The sequence below is a fragment of the Halyomorpha halys genome, unplaced genomic scaffold (genome assembly GCF_000696795.3).
Source record: "Halyomorpha halys isolate HHAL.00 unplaced genomic scaffold, Hhal_1.1 Scaffold1631.1, whole genome shotgun sequence".
Classification (NCBI taxonomy): Eukaryota; Metazoa; Arthropoda; class Insecta; order Hemiptera; family Pentatomidae; genus Halyomorpha; species Halyomorpha halys.
The window spans coordinates 16,610-37,845 of record NW_027106642.1 but is presented as its reverse complement, the minus strand read 5'-3'; the positions used below and the strand labels follow the sequence as shown (position 1 = coordinate 37,845).

The 21,236-nt window shown below is 29.3% G+C and overlaps 3 protein-coding genes across 4 annotated transcripts in view; 2 read left to right on the top strand and 1 right to left on the bottom strand.

The window, feature by feature from the left end:
- The window catches only part of LOC106690249 (mRNA export factor Gle1), a 22,667-nt gene extending 8,709 nt beyond the window's left edge, over positions 1–13,958 (top strand). Inside the window, exons 8-13 of the mRNA XM_014435607.2 lie at positions 3,064–3,197; positions 3,298–3,483; positions 5,988–6,178; positions 7,987–8,171; positions 10,786–10,925; positions 13,815–13,958. Coding sequence (XP_014291093.1) covers positions 3,064–3,197; positions 3,298–3,483; positions 5,988–6,178; positions 7,987–8,171; positions 10,786–10,925; positions 13,815–13,934 — 956 coding nt within the window. The 3' untranslated portion in view covers positions 13,935–13,958. The remainder of the gene's footprint in view (positions 1–3,063; positions 3,198–3,297; positions 3,484–5,987; positions 6,179–7,986; positions 8,172–10,785; positions 10,926–13,814) is intronic.
- A 2,493-nt stretch (positions 13,959–16,451) lies between these two features.
- LOC106690262 (uncharacterized) overlaps positions 16,452–21,236 on the bottom strand; it is a 6,049-nt gene continuing 1,264 nt past the window's right edge. The window contains exons 1-3 of one of the 2 annotated variants that reach the window (XM_014435624.2): positions 19,030–19,172; positions 17,581–17,939; positions 16,452–16,544 (exon numbers count right to left, since the gene is read on the bottom strand). In XM_014435624.2, the coding sequence (XP_014291110.1) occupies positions 16,473–16,544; positions 17,581–17,939; positions 19,030–19,084 (486 nt within the window). In that variant the 5' untranslated portion in view covers positions 19,085–19,172 and the 3' untranslated portion in view covers positions 16,452–16,472. Of the gene's footprint in view, positions 16,545–17,580; positions 17,940–19,029; positions 19,173–21,236 lie in introns of those variants that run through there. The other variant, XM_067045002.1, reaches the window with a different exon arrangement.
- Sys1 (Sys1 golgi trafficking protein) lies at positions 19,355–21,230 on the top strand. The gene is made up of 4 exons (XM_014435625.3): positions 19,355–19,583; positions 19,650–19,717; positions 19,791–19,892; positions 20,550–21,230. The coding sequence occupies exons 1-4, from the start codon at positions 19,413–19,415 to the stop codon at positions 20,686–20,688; spliced, it is 480 nt and encodes a 159-aa protein (XP_014291111.1). The 5' UTR covers positions 19,355–19,412; the 3' UTR covers positions 20,689–21,230.

Here is a 21,236-nt window from a genome sequence, read left to right as displayed (position 1 = left end):
AAAAAATATATATAGATAAAAATAATAATTCTTCAGAAGAGAGAAAAATAAAAGTTATAACAAAATGAATGGCATTTTGATATGTAGATGTTCTGATACCTGTAAACAAAGAGAAACTTCACAGCTGGCTAGTGAATACATGGGGAAGGAACCTTTCCGAGCAAATCTATTAAAGCAGATATCCCCTGCTGGCTTTGGCGGTAGGGAGGTCAATTATACTTTGTATACAACACCTGTACCAAACACTTGTAGCCCTTTTTAACATATTTCTCTTGGGCATGGCTAGTGATAGCCAATGGGAACTAAGATTCTGAAAAGGTAACACCTCTACAAACGAGAGGAGGATCTGGTCAATACAGAACAAGGAAGATAAAAGTAAGACAGACTGAAGAGAGAGCAGGAAGCACTTCGACGAGAAGTCCTAATAAACAATATTTTATGGCCAACCATTTATTTGGATCATTTCAATCCTTTATAATTTCATTTAATCATATCATTGCATCAACTGTAAATAAATACTTTGATCCTTGATATAGTTTATATACTATTATTGTATGGGTAATCCAAAATATATATATAATAATTTTAGTATGTTAAAATTAATTTTCATATATGGGTGCTACTGCTGAGATGAGATGTTGATAATGATGGGTAACCGTTTATGATTAATGAAGTATGATGTAAGATGCTCTCTTGCTTGAGATGAATGGCAGGAACGCAATATGGATAGATGTCATCTATTCAGCTTGTTGAGATGGGCCTCGCTGGGTGCCCCCATTGCCACACTCGTCCTGGTTACCTAGACATCTTCCGCCTAGTGCTGGTAACAGAGTGGGGTCGGTTCTTGGTTCCATCATCAGGTTTTAACTTCATGGGATTATCCCTACCAGGGCTGGTTGCCCTTGTTTTCTTAGATGGTGCCCTTTGTTATTTAAACATAGAATCTCTTAGGTTCAGTCTCTGGCCTGAACAATTATATTACCAAAAGGGTTTCAGTCTCCTGGTTGAGGTTGGATTTCCCAAGTTGTGAGTTACTGCTCCCTTACCTGCTGGTAACTGGGTGTAGAATTTCATGTATCATTTTTTGATATAGTCTTCTATTGATTCCATTTGTATTTTCCGATGTAATTGGCTATTTCTTACAAATCAAGGGGCATCCACTGCGATTCTTAGAACCTTATTTTGAAATGGTTGTAATTTTTTCTTTTTCGTTAATGATGCCACTCCACAGACTTCACAGCCATACATCAGTAGTGGCCTGACTATCGTTGTACAAATAAGGAGAATTATTTCTGATTTTAATTTAGATTTTCTGTTTACATTTGGATATAACATTGCTAACTTTTATTTTTAGTTTAATTTAAATTAATTATAAAAATTTAGATTTGTTATTTTTATATTGTTGTTAGATTTAGTTACAAAACTATTGCAATAAGTTTATATCACAAATGTAGCTCTAAATAAAGAAAACTAAAATAAAAACGAAGCATGCATGACACATCTTTCACTTAGCCTTCCAATTTGAGTGGAAATTAATGCTTACTCATTTCAGAAGAGATATTTCTAAATTTCTCACTTCGGTAATACTTTCCCGTACTAATTTTCTAAATGAGCCTTTCAAATTTCAACTGTTTTCAGAAATGTACTTTTAATAATAATTCTCTTTACAAAATTTAAATATTTTTCTTTTGGAAAAGTATTGTCAGAAATATAAACATATCAAAACTTTCTAATATTTCCGCAAATGGGTTTTCAACCTGGAAATTTTTTTTTTCCCACAATATATTTTTCCTCCTCGACTTGATTTTCAATTCCTTTCATAGTTTATATTTATCTATATAATGAAATCTAGTGAAATATCTTTTTCTTGTTAAAATTCTTTATTTTAATGAATCATTAATATCGTTTCGGAGTTATTGAATCCTAAAATTTTGGGCATAGTCAATACCACAAAAAATAGGAAAATTACTGAAGCAATGCATATTACTAAAAACATTGATAATGCTATTAATTTTAAGACAATAAAAATTTAAGTGCACATCAGTATTGAATTGTTTGAATAAATTTTAATGTAGTAGTGATTTGTTGTAATATGTTTTAATTAATAGTTGTTAATATATTTTCCATATTTTTATCGAATAGAAGTAGGTGATAATTAGCATAGATTGTATCTATTTGTTATCACTATAGTAAGGATAACCTTATTTATTATTATATATGAAATTTTATTTATTAATTTATTTAAAAATTGACAGCAATATGATTATTGTTATTATTCCTATGGCTAATAAGGATTATAGTTTAATTGTGAATAATAAAGATATATTTTCATTAAAGTATTTGTTTTAAATAAGGAAAATTGTGGTTATTAATTGCTTTGTTCTATGCATAATGTGAATAGTATTGTAGATAACCTGATGATGGGGCGACAGCCCCAAAATGTTGTTAATGATTCATTAAAATAAAGAATTTTAACTAGAAAGAGATATTTCACCATATCTCGTCATATTAAAGAAAACTCACCCAATAAATAACTTATATTATTAAGTTTATATTTATCAATTTTTCATTACCAGTAAAAATGAGAGATGGTTAATTATTTTGAATAAACAAAATTAAAGTTTCTTCAAAGATTTTTTTTTAATTTGTCATTTATGTTGCATCAGACTATTTCAACGAGGATGAGACCTGGCTGATATTAAAGAAAACTTAATTGTACGTTGATTTACTGGGTTTAGTCAAAATCGTTAGAGCCATTTTTGAGAAAATCCTAAGAAAGTTTAAAATTTATTGTATAGGAAGTGGAACTTACGGTTTGTTGATTTCAACTAAGAAGTTACTTTAACATCCTAGGCTTACATCTGGCCTAAATATGTAATTTCTTTTTTGTTGGACTTTTTGTTTTCGAGCCAGGTTGTTCACACACAGAGACTATTTTGCAAGACCACATAATAAAAAACTCAAATTTAAATTTTTTCTCGATCTCAATACTTTTTACTGTATATTAGTAAGTTAAAGTAAAAATTATCCTTTTTTTTTCATTTAAAAAAAATCTTTTTGCAGATGGAGAAATCAATCGTCTTAAGGTTACTTTAGAACATTATCTTAAGTATGCAACGCCTTTTAACCAAGTCAAAGATTCATTACAAGCCTTTATGTCAGATATATCTCTGAAGAAATTTAGATCTGAATGCCAGGTAAGAAATGAAACTACATTACTTTTTAGTATTCAGAAAGCTAAGATGACTATTTTATTTTATTTTTATTTAGAATAACGGTGATTTTTTTTGTTAACAGAAAGCGGTCAACATTCCTGTAAATGCTATATCCCCTACAAGCGCTGCGCATATGAATGATAAATTAAAAAAACTTACCTCGTTATTATCTGGGCAGCAAATCATGGTCAATGGAAAACTATTTATTCCTAATCAACATCCCTTGGGCCTTCAATATTGTACATATTTCCTGGCTCAAAAAATTGTTGTAAGTATTTTTTCATTTAAAGTGTTAATTTTTATTTTGGAAGGAGATAGTCGACCATATGAAGTGGATTGAAGGAAGATAGTCTGGGTGGTGGGCAATAAAGGTTTCAAAATAGTAACAAAAAACTATTTATTACTTATTAATTATTAACCTTAACGTTTCGGCCCACTTTGCATGGCTTCGTCAGGACTAAATAAGAAGAAACAAGATACAAACATTTTAGAATTTACAGAACATTAAAAATATAAAACATTTCAAAACAATTGTTAAGTTTTTTTTTTAAAGTTATTTTTAATAAAATAAAAGTAAAAATAATAAAATATTAATAATAATAATATGGGGAAATATACATGTTGGTAGACTGGAGACAAGTTGTTAATAAATATAACCAGGTGTGATATAAGAAGTTCTCAATATAGATCTAGACATATAAATTGTAGGAGACTACTTATTAAAACTAGTTTAAAATATGGTAGAGAGGTAGATGTAAAAGGTAGAACAGATAAGTGGTGTAGGTATCGTATATTAATATGTAAAAGGGGATATTGAGAAATTGGATAAAAATGAATTGAAGTCAAAATAACCTGATAAGGATGACGTTCTGATGCCAATTTTTTTTTTTTTATTCATTTAGAAAATTACATTAAATATGGTCCGACCAGGACCCTGTTTCATTATGAAAGCTAATAGTATTGGTTCATGAATACAAGTATAGAAAAAATGTAGTAATAACACTAATACTTATTTTTTTTCATAATAAGGATGACTATTAGTGATATTATAGGAGTTAAAAAGTACTAAAGTTACTACTATACAAGTCATTGTAATTGTACTAAGTTAAATCTACAAGACTAATAGTATTAATTTGTACTTTATTATGGAACAGGGGCCTGATGACAACATTTATCAGTCGATGCCTAAATAACACGTAAAAATGATAGACATAAGTGAAATTTACTAATTACAATTTTGTCTATTAGGGCGTTGTGGAAGCTGCTACAGTTTATAAGCTAGATCAGTACAATATGAATTGATCTCTAGTGATAAAACTAATAATTCAATCAACAAATACTAGAATGAAAATAGAGTAAAAGAAAAATAATAATAATGAGGTTTAAATAGTTGACCGTAGATTAATGATTGGAGAAATTTGTCGGGAGGTGCGGTCAGCAAAGAACAACATAAATAAACAAAACCATATTTATTTATTTTATGCCGACGTTTTCGACCTGAGTTTCAGGTCTTCATCAGGGCTATAGAACAAAAGAGATAACAACAACATTTAAAGTAACATACAATTGAAAAGGAATAGTATACAAACAAATTTATAATTATACAAAATATTGAATTAAATCATAAATGACAAAAAATTGATAACTGATAATTGAATAGTACAAAATTTTAATTGATTGATAATCGTGGAATTGTATGGCAGTAAATTTAAAACAATGACAGATGAAATATAATATCATGTAGGTAAGAAGATATGTATAATATAAGATATGCAAGTAGTGTCTAAAAAAAAACCGAAAAATTAAATAAATAAATTGAATCTACAAATTGAACACTATGACAGACAATGAAAAATAGTGAGTGGCTTATATCTGAATTACATTGTGAGTATTAACTTATATACCTATACTAAAAATATAGATATATATGTGCATATATATATACACAATAGGAAAAGGTAGAATATGGGGGAAAAGAATAATGTAACAAATATGAGAACGAGAAAGGAGACTTACGTTGTGGCGTAGAAGGTAAATAAGGATCTAGTAATATCTAAATAAATAATATCTATAACTAAACACACACTTATATAGCTAATTTTAATCATAATATAATGAATAATTATGTGGATTTAAGAAAAAATACAGGCAGATATGATCATTCGGTGATTCAAAATCAGTTATAGAGAATCATAAAAGTAAGAAAGTACACAGTCAAATATTTCTTTTTTAGTTTTCTCTGAGATTGATTTATTTATTAGTTCTTCTAGTAAATGATTGAAGAGATATGGTACCATATGGTTTGAAGTAAATTTGCTAAAAATATTGTTATAAGGTGGTTCGATAAATTAAAATTTTTTTTCTAACATTTTTTAGGTATTAAGATTTAATGTAATGTTTATACGTACAGTAATTTTATTTCTTTTAATTGGTTTTGTTTGGTTATTGTTCTTTAGCCACTTTATCACTCTAGTCTATCTTTGACTATTGATTTCTATCTGATGTGCTGAATGTTCATTTATTTATCTATGCATATTATTTCATTTGCTTTACTAGAATGACATTATTATCAACTGTAAATTTACATTTTTCTCGAGTTGAAACATTTTTCCATTGATTTTTTTTTTGTCTTGATAAGACTAATAATAGGTTTTCATGGAATTCAGAAACAATCCTTTTGACAAAGTCAAAGTTATGAGTTCATTATGTTATATAGTACCAACCTCAGCTGTTTATAGACTAAATTTTTTAAATTATGTTGTGGTACTTTAGAAACAAGGAGAAGATGTAGTGTCCAGTAAGCCAGATGCTGCTTTTGCTATAGCAAGTGTAGCGCTAGCTGTTTGGGGAGACTTCCCTGATTTTGGAAATCTTCTTGTTGCTGCTTTTTACGAAGCTTGTCCCTACTTGATACCAATTTATTGGGACAAAGAAGAAGGGATGTCTGATGTAGAATACTATAAGTATGTTCATGTATTTTATAATTATTTAGATTTTACGTGGATGTATTAACTTTTTTTTTTTTTGTGAATCATAAAATATACTTAACAAAAAAAAAATTTTAAATGTAATGTACCTAAGAATTTTTTATCTGTAGTTGGAAGCGATAGCTTGAACAGTTAAAAGTTTAAAATTTTATCCAATTAAGTCTCAAAAATTATTTATTAATACTTTAACTGTCCAATGTTTCGACCAGGATGGTCATCCTCGAGAACAATCTTAACTATAAATTCACAGCCTCACATTGAACGAATAAAAAATTTTTGCAGGTTATTCTGCCCAGGTCTAATAAATTTAGTTAAATAAACCTATTTTGTCACATTTTCATTTAAATTTAAAACTTTTAATTACAGATTAACTTTAGACTATTATCACTTACTTACACTAACTTGTAAAATAAAAAGATTGTCCTAGATGATGGCCAGGTTGGCCGAAACGTTGGACAATTAAAGTATTAATAAGTAATCCTTGAGACTTAATTGGACGCCATATATTTTATGTAAACAATAGAACCAGTACCCAAGAAGTGATAAGATTATGTATAAATTGAAATATTCATTTATAAATTTTTCTTCGGGAAATCTATAATAAGAGAAACATATCATTTATGTTGTAAGATAGGATTTTCAACCTTTCTGGGCCTGTGTATTGCTTTATGTTAAGTTTCAGCATAAGATAATTTTAATTATTATTATTAATTTGGCACTACAATTCGATGTCGAGTCCTGGCCCCTTGCACCAGCCTTCACCAACCATTACGATCTTGTGTGGCTGCCATCCAGTTCCTCACTCCCATCATGGTCTTGTCATCACCACTCACGCCGTTATTCCATCGAAGGCGAGGTCTTCCTCAGCGTCTTGTTCCATGAAGTACCTCTGTCAGTATTTTTCTTGGCAGATCACTCTCAGCCATCAGAGCAACATACCCGGCCCACCTCAATCTACTGAACCTCACAGACTGGACAACGTCTAGTTCCTTATATAAAACTTTAACCTCTTGGTTCGTTCGACGTCTCAATATCTGGTCAACCTTGACAGCTCCAATTATTTTACGGAGAATCTTCCTCTCCAAGACCATTAAATTGTGCTCACCAGCCTTGGAGATGATAGTCCACATTTCCAAGCCATACAGAAGAATTAGCCGAATAATTGTTTTATAAAAATAAATCTTGGTGTCCTTAAACAAGACAATACGATAGACTGAGGCTATAATAATAGGGCTTTAAAATAGAGACTGAGGCTATAATAACAGCGGTTGGCACATAGGACTCTTCGTTTAATTTCAGAGTCCACAACATTGTCTTGTGTTATGAGCGATCCAAGATACACAAACTCAGGGACTTTTCCAAAAGTGTATTCTCCGATCCTAATTTCTTTACTGGGGCTGAGGATTTCTTCTGTGACCATGTATTTGGTCTTTTCTGCATTCACTTCAAGCCCCATTTTTCTTGCTGCTTCAGCTAATTTCATGAATCTATCAGAGACAGCTTAGAAAGAGCGTCCAGCAACGTCAATGTCATCAGCATAAGGAAGAAGCTGTAAGATACTGTTAATTGGCTGACTTATTTTTTTAAATTTTATTTTAAATGCTAAATTATTAGTAACATTACTTATCTTGTATTTTGAAAAAAAAAAATTGTTTATTTACCTTTTATGAAACTCATCTTTTATCTCATATATTTCTTATATTCCTCCCTGACAGAACTTCTGTTTTAAGAGGTCTTTCTGTATTTTTTTAATTATTCCTTGTAAAACAGGATTATTATTTTAGGAAATTGGGATTTCGCTATGTTGATGAAGAGAGAGATGAAGTAAATGTATTTCTAAAGAAACAAGGAGGAATAGCGAGGTTGTATTTTGCATTAATGATATCCTACATGAAGAGCAGGTCGCAGCAAGAACACCCTTGGGGCACCTGGCAGGCATGGAGGTGGATTGCGATGTTCACTTCGCTAAGTAATATTTTTTATCACGTCTTATTAATCAGATTTATTTAACAATTTTAAGAATAATAGTCTTTAAATGTGATATGATTGTTTTTACTAGGTTTGTGTATATGAAATTTGAATTTTTTTTATATGCAAATATTTCTCTCCCTGTTTTCGTTACACTTTTGTTTTTGGCATAACCTTGTTTAGTGTCGTACTGTCCATCGTCAGAGTCACATTTCAAAAAAGATGATTTTCTCATAAGTGTTCTTTTTTTGTTATTTGTTTTGAATTTTGTACCAATATGAATTCCAACGATATTCGTGTAATTTTTTTGTATGAGTATAAACTTAGTAATAATGCTACAAACACAATATAAACCAGGTGAGAATACTGTTAAAGAATGAAAAGTGCAACTTTGGTGTGAAAAATTTCTGTCTGGTGATTTTTCACTACAATACAAACCGTCCATCACTCATTAATCAGCATAGCCCACTACTTCTCCCCGACAATGCTCAGCCGCATACATCACACAGAACAATTGTGAAATTAAACAAATCGAAATGTGAAGTTTTGCAGGACCCACCCTATTTACCGGATCTCTCGCCAAATGACTCTCATTCTTTTATACATGTGGATCTGTTTTTATGGGCTAAACAGTTTAAAAATGAAGACAGTCTGAAAAATCCAATATCTGAATTTATTGATTCTAAAGATCAGAATTTTTTTAAGACATGCATCAATGCTTTAAAATCACTCTGGGAAAAGTGTATTGAAGCGAATGGAACATATTTTATCAAATAAACAGCTTGTGAAAAAAGATATGCTATTTTATATATTCACTTAAAACTCCGAGATTTCATATGCACCAATCTAATAACTTGATTAAATGAAATTTTTATATCACCCTCAACTCTCAGATTACAGACTGAGAATTATAAATGCTGAAATGATCGAAATTATGTTTTAAACTTTAAATATTTTTTTAGTATTGGGAGAATTTATTTTTTAAGTGAACTCACTCATTAAAGCTGGATGTAAAATTTGATTTTTAAAATAAATTCAGGAAATAATGTTATGCTAAGGTGAAATAGTATTTTACTAATCCTTTGAAATTCAGCTAATGAAGTAAATTTTATTGAGACCAAATATCTTCTAAATATATCCTAATACTATTGCATAGTATTTTTTTTTTTTTTGTTATATGTTATAGTAACATTTTTCTGGTTGTGTATTTATGATAGAATATTTGACATTCATTTATCAATATGATTTAAATTGGTTATTAATGTAGTAGGGGTATTCATTATGTGTGAAATGTAAAAAATTTTAACGTACTAAATGTTATGAGTGCAGGATTATAAGCAGCCTAATTTAAAGTTCATGTATATGATATATGCTCAAGAGCTCCCAGTGAATTTTCCGGGGGACTTGTTTTGTAACCTTGTAATCTTAAGGAGATAATAAAATCTCCAACAGCTTCATCACATCATTTTTCCTCTACCTCACTTGTTTCTTGTTTCCACTCATAGTTTTTTTCCCCCATTATTTAACATATTAGGCAATTTTTATTGTTTTTCACTTGTCCTAAACATTGCATCCTAGCAAAACACTTATGGTATAAGTGAATAAAATTGAAAAACATTGCATGCAGCGTCAAATGGGTACCATAACATGTTAATTTTGTTAAGTAGTTTGTCGAAAAACCCTAAGCAGTTGTAAACCACAACTGCTTCCCTGGGATGTATCGTTTACATTACTTTATTAAATTAATTATCCAATTGTTAAGAGTTTTAAACTTTACCAAACAATGGATAATTTGTGCATGCGTAAGCGTGTGGATGGGTTATTTGGATTGGGTAGCTCGAGTTGGCCAGAATTTGCAGCTGAGCTGTCTGGTGTCAGTTTTTAGGCACAAATCAAAAGGCGTTTGTGCTGCATCTACTCGTTTTATTTCAATTTGCATCCTTTTAACTGCTAACAGATGAATATTTGTGCTCTCCGTGTTTTAATTGATAAAAGAATTTCCCTAACCTTTGGATTCAATAATTAACTCTTGTTTAAGATTGTATATTTAAAAATTCTATCGATTTGGTGTAAATACATTGTTTCAAATCTTCTTGATTAAGTTTAGCGGTTTATTTTTGATTTAACATAGCACAAATATATATTTATGAAGACATTATATGTCTAGGTAATTAAATTATAAAGTTTCTGATAAAAATTCTAGAACAAAGGTTGAATTTATAGGCTATGTAGTACTATTTTTATCATATACAACCAACATATTTAATATTATTTCACCTATCTCTGTCTTCTTCCTTTTTGTAATGAAAATCAAATGTAATGTTGAAAAAAATCAAAAGAACATACAAGCGTTTGGATACCAAGTTTTGTTGCTTCCATTGTTTACCTAGTATTTGTACAAGTCTCGGATTTGGGGCAAGTGGCAGATGTATAAAATTATTTGCAGATGTATGTTCTACGAGATGTATTTAATGTAACAGGCCCCTTTACTAAATGTTCACTGTAGTTGCTAAGAAATTAAAATATCATTTGTGTGAGATTTATATCACTCCCTCTTGCTATAATTTATGGAATCTGTTACACTTCATTTTTATATATTATTAAATTTTTTTTAGATCCTGAAGCTGAAATCAGTGCGACAATTCTTTTAACAATGCTTGAAATTTGTGGCTTTGCATTAATGAAAGCTTATGGAAAGCAGTTTAAGAAGTTACTTCATTTAATATGTGTGCATTACGTACCCGAAGTGGAAAAGGTATTGTCTTGTTTTATTTATTATAAATATAATGTCACACTGAATGCCTTCATCAGATAATTCAGATGAGTGAATTAAAATAACAGTAGTATTGAGAAATTGATAATTTTTTTATTTAAAAAATCCTTCTACAGGGACAAGTCAAATAGTATAAAAGCCCAAAAGGAGAAAAAAGGCAGTTATTTCACCCCAATTTTTTATTAATTTACTGAAAATTATGTATAATTACTAGTCAAAATTGATGAGTCTGCTAAGTGTAGATTTGGGAATACAAACTGATGTTTCAATATGTTAAAAAAAATTAATTTTTCATTTGGAACTCTGTATCTTTAAAACTACCAACAACTCTAGAAAACCTAAGAGAATATTTAAAGTAGATTAAATATTCTGAAATATGAGCCCTAATAGAAAAAATTTACGTTCAATAGTTTGTGAGGTACAGCTTTTTAAATTGCAACATTTCATAAAGAATACACTGAAAAATCAGTGGTTAGTGAATTTATTTTGAGAAATCTATATCTCAAAAACTATTTGATGTATGGATGTCTATTACCACTCAAATTAAAGCTAGTTTAATGTACTATAAAGTAGTTTATGACATTTATCTTCGAAAAGGTTATTTTTTTATATAAATAAACTGGCAAAATCAAACGTCTAATATCATAACAGGCATATGCACGAGATAAATATAAAACTAAATGTATAGAATATTATTTACAGATTATATACTGTTGGGGCGAGGTGTGTTTCCTGAGTGAAAAACCAATCTCTTCCACAGTGTAAAATGTTCTCTGGTTTAGGTTAAAATAAAACAGAGGACCTGAAGTAAATATCACAAAAAAAAAAAATAATAATAATAAAGTAATGAAAAATGAAATAATAAAAAATAAACTTCCAAGTGTTACTCAATTTAATAAAATTAAAATATAAATAAAAAAAATGAATTGTTATGTTGTTACAAAAAATAAAAGAATGAAGTGTGAAGTAAAAGAAAAAAAAAATTGGATATATATAGAAACTAAAAAAAAAAATTGGATATATATAGAAACTAAAAAAAAAATTTTTCTTTACACAAAAAAATAAGTTAATGTTACACTAATTGAGTTGGTTAGAAAAAAAAAAATAAAATAAGGAAGCTCGATGGAGAGAAAAAATAGTCACTCACAGATGGCCGGGGGTTGATATATGCTTAGCAAGTATATCTCTAAGTATAATACTATATCTCATCCGAGATGGCCGCTTTCCATGAGCTGATGATGGGCAAGGGTCAAAGGAAAAATGGTGCTCCAAACGCAAGTAGACACTAGAGTGGAGAGGCGGTGAGAAAAATTCCAAAAGAATCAGCCAGCTCCAAACACAACTTGACTCAACAAACAATGGCGCCAGAGCCTCAGTGAATCAGTGACTAATGCCTGTCACGCCGCGCCAATACCTCCTAAGTAGATCGCTCCAGCATCTCCTAAATACACTGCCCACTGCCTTCAGTATCGTGCACATCCTACACCTAGCAATGTATTTATACACATGCACCACTAAATCTCCTTTTTTCTCTTATTTTATGTATCAAATTCAAAATACAAAATGACTTATAGTTAAAAAAATAAATAAATAAAAATAAACGTATAACTAACAAAATTGAAAATTACTTGGAAATTAGATAAAAAAATTAACCTAAAAGGAAACGAAACTTTTGGGCTTTGACATATACAGTACATAGAGAGAAACTAAGATTAAGAATTTTACATCAGTATATTGTGAATGAAAACATAAATGCTTGTAGGAAAATGGAAAAAAAAAAGGATATGTTCTTGACAATCACGGTTTAGTATATGGAAGACCCGAAAAAAGCAGGGTTCTACTTGAAGTTAGATTATGTTCTATTTAGTAATGATTTTGATTTGTTTAAGAAATCTAAAATTTGAGTAATGATTTTAGAATTTAATTATGTATAATGGTTTAAAATCTAGTTATATACCAAAACAATTACAGATTCGAGGGCTGATTTAGTACAGTTATTGTTTGTAATATGAATTTACAGCTGAAGATTTTTTTATTGTATATACAATATCAAATCATGACTAGAAATATCTTGAATCCATTCTGTCTTTTAAGTGAAACTAATATAGCAAGTGTAACTCTATTTGAAAGTGCAACATAATTAGTTTAAACAGATCATATTCAATGGTAGTGTTAGACCAAAATACCTTCTCAATTAGCTACCCAATATACATGTTTATAAGATATATTTTATATATAAATTCATTACAATGTGGCGGCCCTTGCTGGCAACACTGGAGTTATGGTGACCTTTGCTGGCAACACTGAAGTTAAAGTTATATATACATGTGTTCTATTAACATGTTGACTGTCACAGTAATTTTCAAGATTTCAGTCTACGAGGCCAATGTAAGTTTGGCCAATTAAGCCAAGTAACTAAACTACGAGGTTGGCGTCTGAGGCAATAACACCAACTATGAGATAACTCGTAGTTGGCAGTCAACGTGTTAAGTGTTAAAGTTTGTGCTTATTACTCTACATTTCGTATTCCTAAAACAATATACATTGTATCTTATAATCCATGTCATAAATAAGAATGAAAAATAATTTCGATAAACATTACCTGTTGTGAAAATTAACTAGTAAGGCTTTAATTTTTAATTCTGACCAATTGTAGCAAAAAAAAAAAGAAATAGGCTACAAATGAATAAAAAAAACTTTAAATATCTGTCATTGAACTGAAAATTTGTTTCGTTTGTCCTCCTGTAGATTCTGCTTAATTTAAGGTATAAAAAAATATAAAGGGATATTAAAATTATACTAGAAAGGTGCTTATTTAAATATATATACAATATTTATCCAAATATGTATTGATGTTTTATTTCTTTTTAGGTAACTCCTCCTGGAAGAGGTGGACCTGTTACACGTTTGAAATCATTCCTAGAAAATATGATAGGAAATGCTAGAAGTCTCCAACCTCCTAAAGGATTACTGCAGCCAAATTTTTGGTGAAAGTAAAACAATTATTTGAGAATCTCGAGTGTTTATAATTTAACTGAGAAATTAACTCATGAAATGTTTGACTCGTTTTTAAATGTGTATAACTAGTGTATGTAATGTTATCATTATAAATTTGCAATTGTGTATATAGTTAGTTATTTTATATATTGTATATAAGAGAATTTGAATAGCTTTTATTGAAATCAATATTAAATAAAATATTGAAACTGTACAGTATTCTAATAAATACCTATTATTTATTTACAATTCAATATTCCTATACATTAAATAGCATTATGAATATTTGAGTATTTTCTTTGTCCGTACCTGGTCCATCTTTTTTCTATCATTTTCTGATAAGTTTTGGCCTGAAAATCTGGGTGGATGTCTGATCCTTGGGAAAAGTGGTTCATGAGAAAAATTATTGACACCTGTCAATGCACAGGAACCTTTTAAGCGGTAATGGATACAAGATGGTTTGGATTCGAAAAGGCCAAAATCAACTAGACCAGGTATCAGCTCGAGAAAGGGGCCAGTTGGCAAGATCACAGGATAAGTAAATTATAGTTTACTCCAACACTTTGTTGGGTACTTTTTATGATATATGCTTCGGGTGGAGCTACCAGAAGCCAATGAGGAAGCAGAGACTATAAGGTACCACCCTCTGATATCCAAAATTGGCGGAGGGAGATACTAGAAGGTGGCAGAGTTAAGGCTCTTCGATCTGGCCAATGAACACTTCAAGTAGACCATGATGAAAAGATGATAGCCAACCACATAACCAATACCGTGTTTTTGGGTGTTTCCTTTATAAATTTGTCAAGAGTTAATTGAATACCACCCATTTTTTTGTTTTCTTGCTAAAGATTTCTATAATATGCTGTGTCTTTCTCAATTTCCCTACGTACTTGAGATATATGTTCTCAATATGGGATCGTATTCTAACGTGTTAGTCAAAAATTTGTCAAGATGCGTATTTTTATTTCATTTCCAAATGACCAGAAACATTTAACTTTAAAAACTTTATTTTTCCTTTTCAATGCTTGGGGATTTTATCCTTGGTAAACTAACAATGGCTTCAATTTTAAATCATCAGCTAAGTTTCTACCAAGAAGTAATGTCAATCGGTTGTTGGAAGGCTTATGTCCAGAAGCAACTGATTCTTCCTTTGATAAAAATGTACGATAAGGCATTTTTTTTTTCTAAAACAGAGCCGTCTTATCTACAATAAATATTTGACTAGGAGAATATTCTCCATCTTCACTAATTTTGGATAATAAGGAAATAAATTTTTTCACAGCATCTTTATCTGTATTGGCGGATTCCTTAATTTTACTCTTGTTTTTCAAAATCGAACTTATCGTAGATCTGTTTACACCATACAGACGTCTGATTGCAACTGATTTCAGAACATTTAATTATTTCCATCTTTGTCTTGATTGTATGTAGTTTATGAGTCCTTAATTTCTTTTTTTTTGTATCAACATTGCAGTTTTCCTGTTTCTGACTCGTGTTTATCAATTTAGGGGGTAGTAAAGGAAAAATGTTGGAGCCGTTTTGGCGTTGCAATCTACGAAAAAAAAATTTTTTTGGGTATCGCTCATAGGGATCTTATTTGATATACAGGCATGAGAGGTCGAAACCCTAAAAAAAAAAAAAGAAATCAGTCTACCTGGTCCAGAGATAATCATGCTAAAGACTAATGGCTGGAAATGAGTTTTTTGGACTTACGGGCTCTAAAAGGAATAGATTAATCAAAATGTATATAAAAAATTTGACCTGACTATAATGCTTTCTTTACCTAGCAGCAGTAGGAGAGTAACAACTTTGTAAATAATCTATGGTTAAAATAAAGATTTTTATTACTTTCTTTAATTAAAAAAAAATTAAACTCTGTACCACTACAACCCGTGAAGGGTTAAGGGTGCAGTACTTTGTAAGGGATGGGATGGGGCTGGATGGGCTCCAGAAGAGCTTCAAAACCCACAGATTTGACTCACTGCTATATTAGGAATAAATAATTATCTGTCATAGCTGATTTAAACTCAAGTCCTTAAAGTTAGTAGCACAGTGCCTTACCACTGAGTCACCCAACTTCCAACACGTAAATGTTGGTAATTTTAATATAATGTTTATATGCAATAGTTGTTGAATTTAATTTATAATTTTTTCCCATAAGTGTAGTAATATTGAAATAATAATTTATTTTTATATATGTAGAAGGACGTGGATACGACAGTTCATGCGAAAGGAAGCAAACTTCCCTAGAATTATTTGAATAGTTAAATTAATATTGAGTCAGATTAAATTTTATTTTTTTAAATGAACGTTTTTACGAAATATTGCAACTGTCATTAAGGTCCTGTGAACGACAAAAAAGTTTTTAGTACATGATGGAGTTAACGATATATAATATATCATAAGTTGATTTCTGAACCTTTTCTTGTGAATACATAATAAAGAATGTAATTAAACTTGTTTGAATAATAAATTGATGAAGTAGAATAATAATTAAATAAAAAAAAAAAAAACCATTTACTATTGTATTTATTATTCTTTAACATCTTTGAAATACTTTTGTATTGCATTAGAAATCTTCTTGATACTTTCAGCTGCTACGGTCTGAAAAAAACAAAAGAAAAACATTATCAGTAATATAAAAATGTCTAGTTCAACCCCTGTGATTGATATTCCTTAAAAACTTTAATACAATTTCTACATGTAAATAAATTTTTTTAACCAATGAAATTGGAGCTAACTTACTAAAAAAAAATGTTAGGTATGGCTAAAAATTATTTAAAATATGTGAAAAATTTACCAATGAAATTTGCTCAAATAAAAAAATTTATTTATTTAATAAGTTATTGAAATATACAGGGTCTCTCAATATACATCTTCACTCCCATAATAAATAAATAATTTTTAGCCATACCTTAGTTTAATTTTATTTTATGTTTTCTATTCTCTTACTTTGTTACATTATTTTAGTTGTTTGTATTTTTTTTTACCTGATGAAGGTCTGAAATTTTGGCTGAAACATTGGATCACAATAAATAGATTATTACTATTTGAGTTCTTTTGACCTCACCCGCAAGGAAGATGTTCCCGCTTAATACATTATACACGGTCAATCAACGATCTTTCCAAAAGTATTAAATAGTTAAAATAATTGAAAATAGAGGCAAATGCCAGAAATGAATAAAAAACTTTCAAATGTAATCAATAGCGAACTCTCAATCCTTTTTTTGCTAACAAAATATGTTTTCTCTTATAGTAAATTATTATTTTATTTTCAATGCTTTGTTCCTTGGGACTTATAACTGTAAGAAAAAAAAATTTTGTTTTTCAAAATGAAAGTACTTACCTCCTTGATATCAAAATTAATATTGTTTTTTAATTACAATTCTATCTTTTATAAATTTTTTTATTTCTATGCTTTATTATTTCATTAATCAAAAAAAAAAAATTAACAATAATAGTGCTTTAAATAATTTCAGTATTCTGCAATCTCAAAATGGTTTGAGAACCATTGATCTAAGAGGTGACCAAACAAAGCAATAATTTTAGAGTCCATAGCTATCATCATCAGCTTTATAATCCTATTTTCTTCAAAAAAATAATAAAATTTAAATACAACTTATCTATAAAAAATAAATACCCTGTAATTTTCTGGTATTTTCACTTTCTGTTTTGAAGGAGGTACAATAATAGCTAACGGTGGCTGTGATTTGATGCCAACTATGCCGATTTCATCAAATTCTCTTTGTCCAAAAATGGATGGTTTTACTTTACCAAGAATACGGTGTTCTCTGTATATTTTGGTGTGTGGTATTACGCCAATTGCATTTTCTGAGTTAACACCGAGCTTTACTATTTCAGTTGTTCCTAAAAGATGTTTGGAACTCATGCCTATTTTCAGTCCATCTTGTAAGTTGGTCACAGTGTCTTCCCCTTTCCAGTACTTAGCATCTCTTTTTATTAGTTGTTCTCCCATTAACTTCATTACTGGTGGAGGACCTAGTGAAAAAATTAACCGTCATATCTTTTTCTCAAAAATACTAGAAGTATATGATACTATATATTCAATACTAAATAAATTTTATATGGATCTGTCGGTTGAAAATACTAGCTTTGACTGTCTTTATTTATTATTTTACTTTAAACCTCTTGTGAAATAATTATTTTCTCAGTCATCTCTTAATAGTTTTTAACTAATAATTCTTACCCAATAATCTAGAAAATGAACTAGTTTTATTAAAAAGTATATTTTTAAACAAATAAAATAACTCTTAAGAAAAAACAATGTTAACTCATAGATTTTAAATTAAAAAAAAATAAAAAATTAGTTTTTATGTTGTATGAACAAGATATACTTTATGTCCATTAGTTACATTAAAAATGTGAAAGTATAAATTCAAGGTATGATATTATGAATTTAACGAAGGGTATTTACATCACATTCCTACCTCACCTGAATGCTTTCATTACAGGGTAGGAATCATAGATATAGTACATTTTCGAAAGATATTTTAAATAAGCAAAACTACTTGAAGGATTCAAACTGTCTAGTCAGAGCAAAATCAAATGACAGAAATACTAAAAATAGGATTGGAAAAATGAAATAAATTTTTTCAACAATTGTTAACAAATGATAACAATTAAAAGAAAAATTGGTAAAGATCATTCCAATACACAACATTATTTCACATGTAAGCAATTCTAATAAACTTGTTTTTGGTACCCCTAGTTACGCCATAAGTGTTCAATATCGAAATAGTCATGGCCAACCTAAAAAGATGAACCAGTTAAAGGCCATTCTTACCATAGAAATGCTGGAATTAACAATCGCCATTAGAACATTTTTTTTCTTATAAATATAACAATATAATAATAAATATAGTAATTGTACTTTATTTTGATTAATGTATATAATTTTTTTCAATATAAAATTCTTAATCAATTAAAAAAAATATTTTTTTCAAAGGAATGCATCAAGCTACTCTGGAACTATATCTTTCAATATGGTTTGATGAATAATACAAATTCATCCAAATGATCACTGAGTTTTAAAACAAGGTTTAATAAAATAATATTTTCTTGTTCTTACCATCAATACAACCGTATTTTCTTAGTCTTACAGTTCCACAACCAAAACCTATCATTTTAGAAAAGTACCTAGTGGATGACACTGAGTTAGCAAGTGACAAAATATTTTTAAAAATTCCGCCAATTATCAATCACCTTATATCGATTATTTGAGTGATAACATTTTTCTTAATTTAAAGAAACCTATTTTTATTGAAAAAATATTACTAGAAGGAGAAAAAATAAAAATAAAATTATAATATTCTGAAGCTCGATCCTTTTCGATCGGTATTAAACGTTTAGCAGATTTTTGTTCATGCACTTACATGATAATTTGCAACCATAAAATTACCTCTACTTACAGGTTATGTACGTGCTCACCTTTGTACTTTGACATATTTGATAATGTCTAAGTTAACTGGACAGTTTAGGAACACGGCTTGGGACCCAACTTTAATAATATCCCAGATCATTGCCCTACAGAGTGTATATTACTTGACACTTGGCGTGTGGTTAGTAGCATTAGACTTCATAGTTGGTACTTCTAGGTCTTTAGATCATATTTTTAAATATCAGGTTTGTATTGACTTCTAATACTGTAAATATTAATTTAGACACCATGATAAGATTATATTTCCGTAGGAAATTCAAGTTCGAGATGTCACTGGCAAACTAGTCATAGTATCATATGTGCTCAACTCCTTAACTGGGTAATTGGTTTATTGCAGTAATAAAACAAATTTACCTCGAGATATTAGGATGACTAAATCTTTCATATTACAGGTCTGTTGGGCTCTGGTGGTTAGTGCAGAGAACGAAGTTGTGTTTGGATTTTTCTTGTACTGCTCATTTTATGCATTTAATTTTTTGCTGGATGTATAATGGGTAAGTTAAAAACCAACTGGGTTCCTTAGTAACGTTGTTTTGTTTCTCTGAAGTTGTAATCATTGTCTTACTGAGGTAATACCATACAAGATTGGTGCTTGATTCTATCCATGATTAATTTTTTGATGAATCCATGGATTAAATCTCAATGTTCGTGCCCTTTGTAGAAATTTGTTGGTACAATGTCTGTATGCTCAATGTTCTTACTATTATGTAAGTTTGAAAGGGCCTTAATCCTCTAAACTGAAATATTAGTAGTTAATGTAATCTATTTATTGTGACATTTGAAAGTATAGCTTATATATATGTTTGTTTTTTTTTAGTAGGGATAAAATCAATGATAGTTCGGAATAGACTAAATTTATGTGATGAAAATTTGTGACATTTAGTTTTCACATCTAATCCTAAAAATAAAACCTTAAAATTCCATAAGAAATATTTAGAACAAATTATGTTTGTTAATTATTAATGGAACAACCATAGCCTTTTAGAAATGAAATGGGTTGAAAGTAAAAATATATTGTTGGTTACAGAATGATTACTGAACAAAATTATAGATTTTATTTAGAGAACTATTTCTCATAAAGAAAATGTGATAAAATATTTTATATCTTTGTTAATCATAAAATTGTTTAATTTTTTTCTCTTTTGTTACAGTTATTTTCCGAATACTTTGTCCTGGTGGTTGTTAAATCTAGCATGTGCTACAATAATGTGTATATGTGGTGAGTTTCTGTGCATGCGAACTGAACTTAAGGCGATACCCCTTAATGTGCCACCCAAAGTCGATCTGTGATCCGTTATTATTTCTTTCATGTTTCATAGACAGATATGTAACAGAAGTTAAATAAAATGTATACATATATACATGCATACATATACACACAAAAACACATATATTTATTTTAAAACTTTCTACTAAGGAGATCTATATTACGAGATGTATATATATTTTTAATGTGATTATATAAAGTTGTAAATATTTTTTAATGTTAAAAATAATTTTTATATTGTCATTAAGTTTAGAAGAACGTCTAGTTAACTTAGATTTAATGACATTAAGTTTTCTACATTCCTATTAAATACAATAAACAAATTATGTATTTAAGCTAATAATTTTTTATCATGATATTATCAACTTCCATTAAGCCTTGTTAAATCTAACTTGATAAATGGTATTACACTGCTTGCTGAATAATTTTTTAGAGTGTGATGTGGATAATTATAAGGAGAGTGAAGATCAAATATTTGCTTTCATCTTCCTTGTGGAAAGTTAAAACAATTCTCTCTTAATTAAGAGAAGTCCACAAGTTAAAAAGTATTTTTCATTAATAAGATTATATA

Bases quoted from the DNA above. Each gene is read 5' to 3' on its own strand.
- Sys1 (XM_014435625.3), top strand. From the start codon at position 19,413: ATGTCTAAGTTAACTGGACAGTTTAGGAACACGGCTTGGGACCCAACT. The intron at 19,584-19,649 runs GTTTGTATTGAC...ATATTTCCGTAG, and splicing joins ATCATATTTTTAAATATCAG to GAAATTCAAGTTCGAGATGT. The intron at 19,718-19,790 runs GTAATTGGTTTA...TTCATATTACAG, and splicing joins GTGCTCAACTCCTTAACTGG to GTCTGTTGGGCTCTGGTGGT.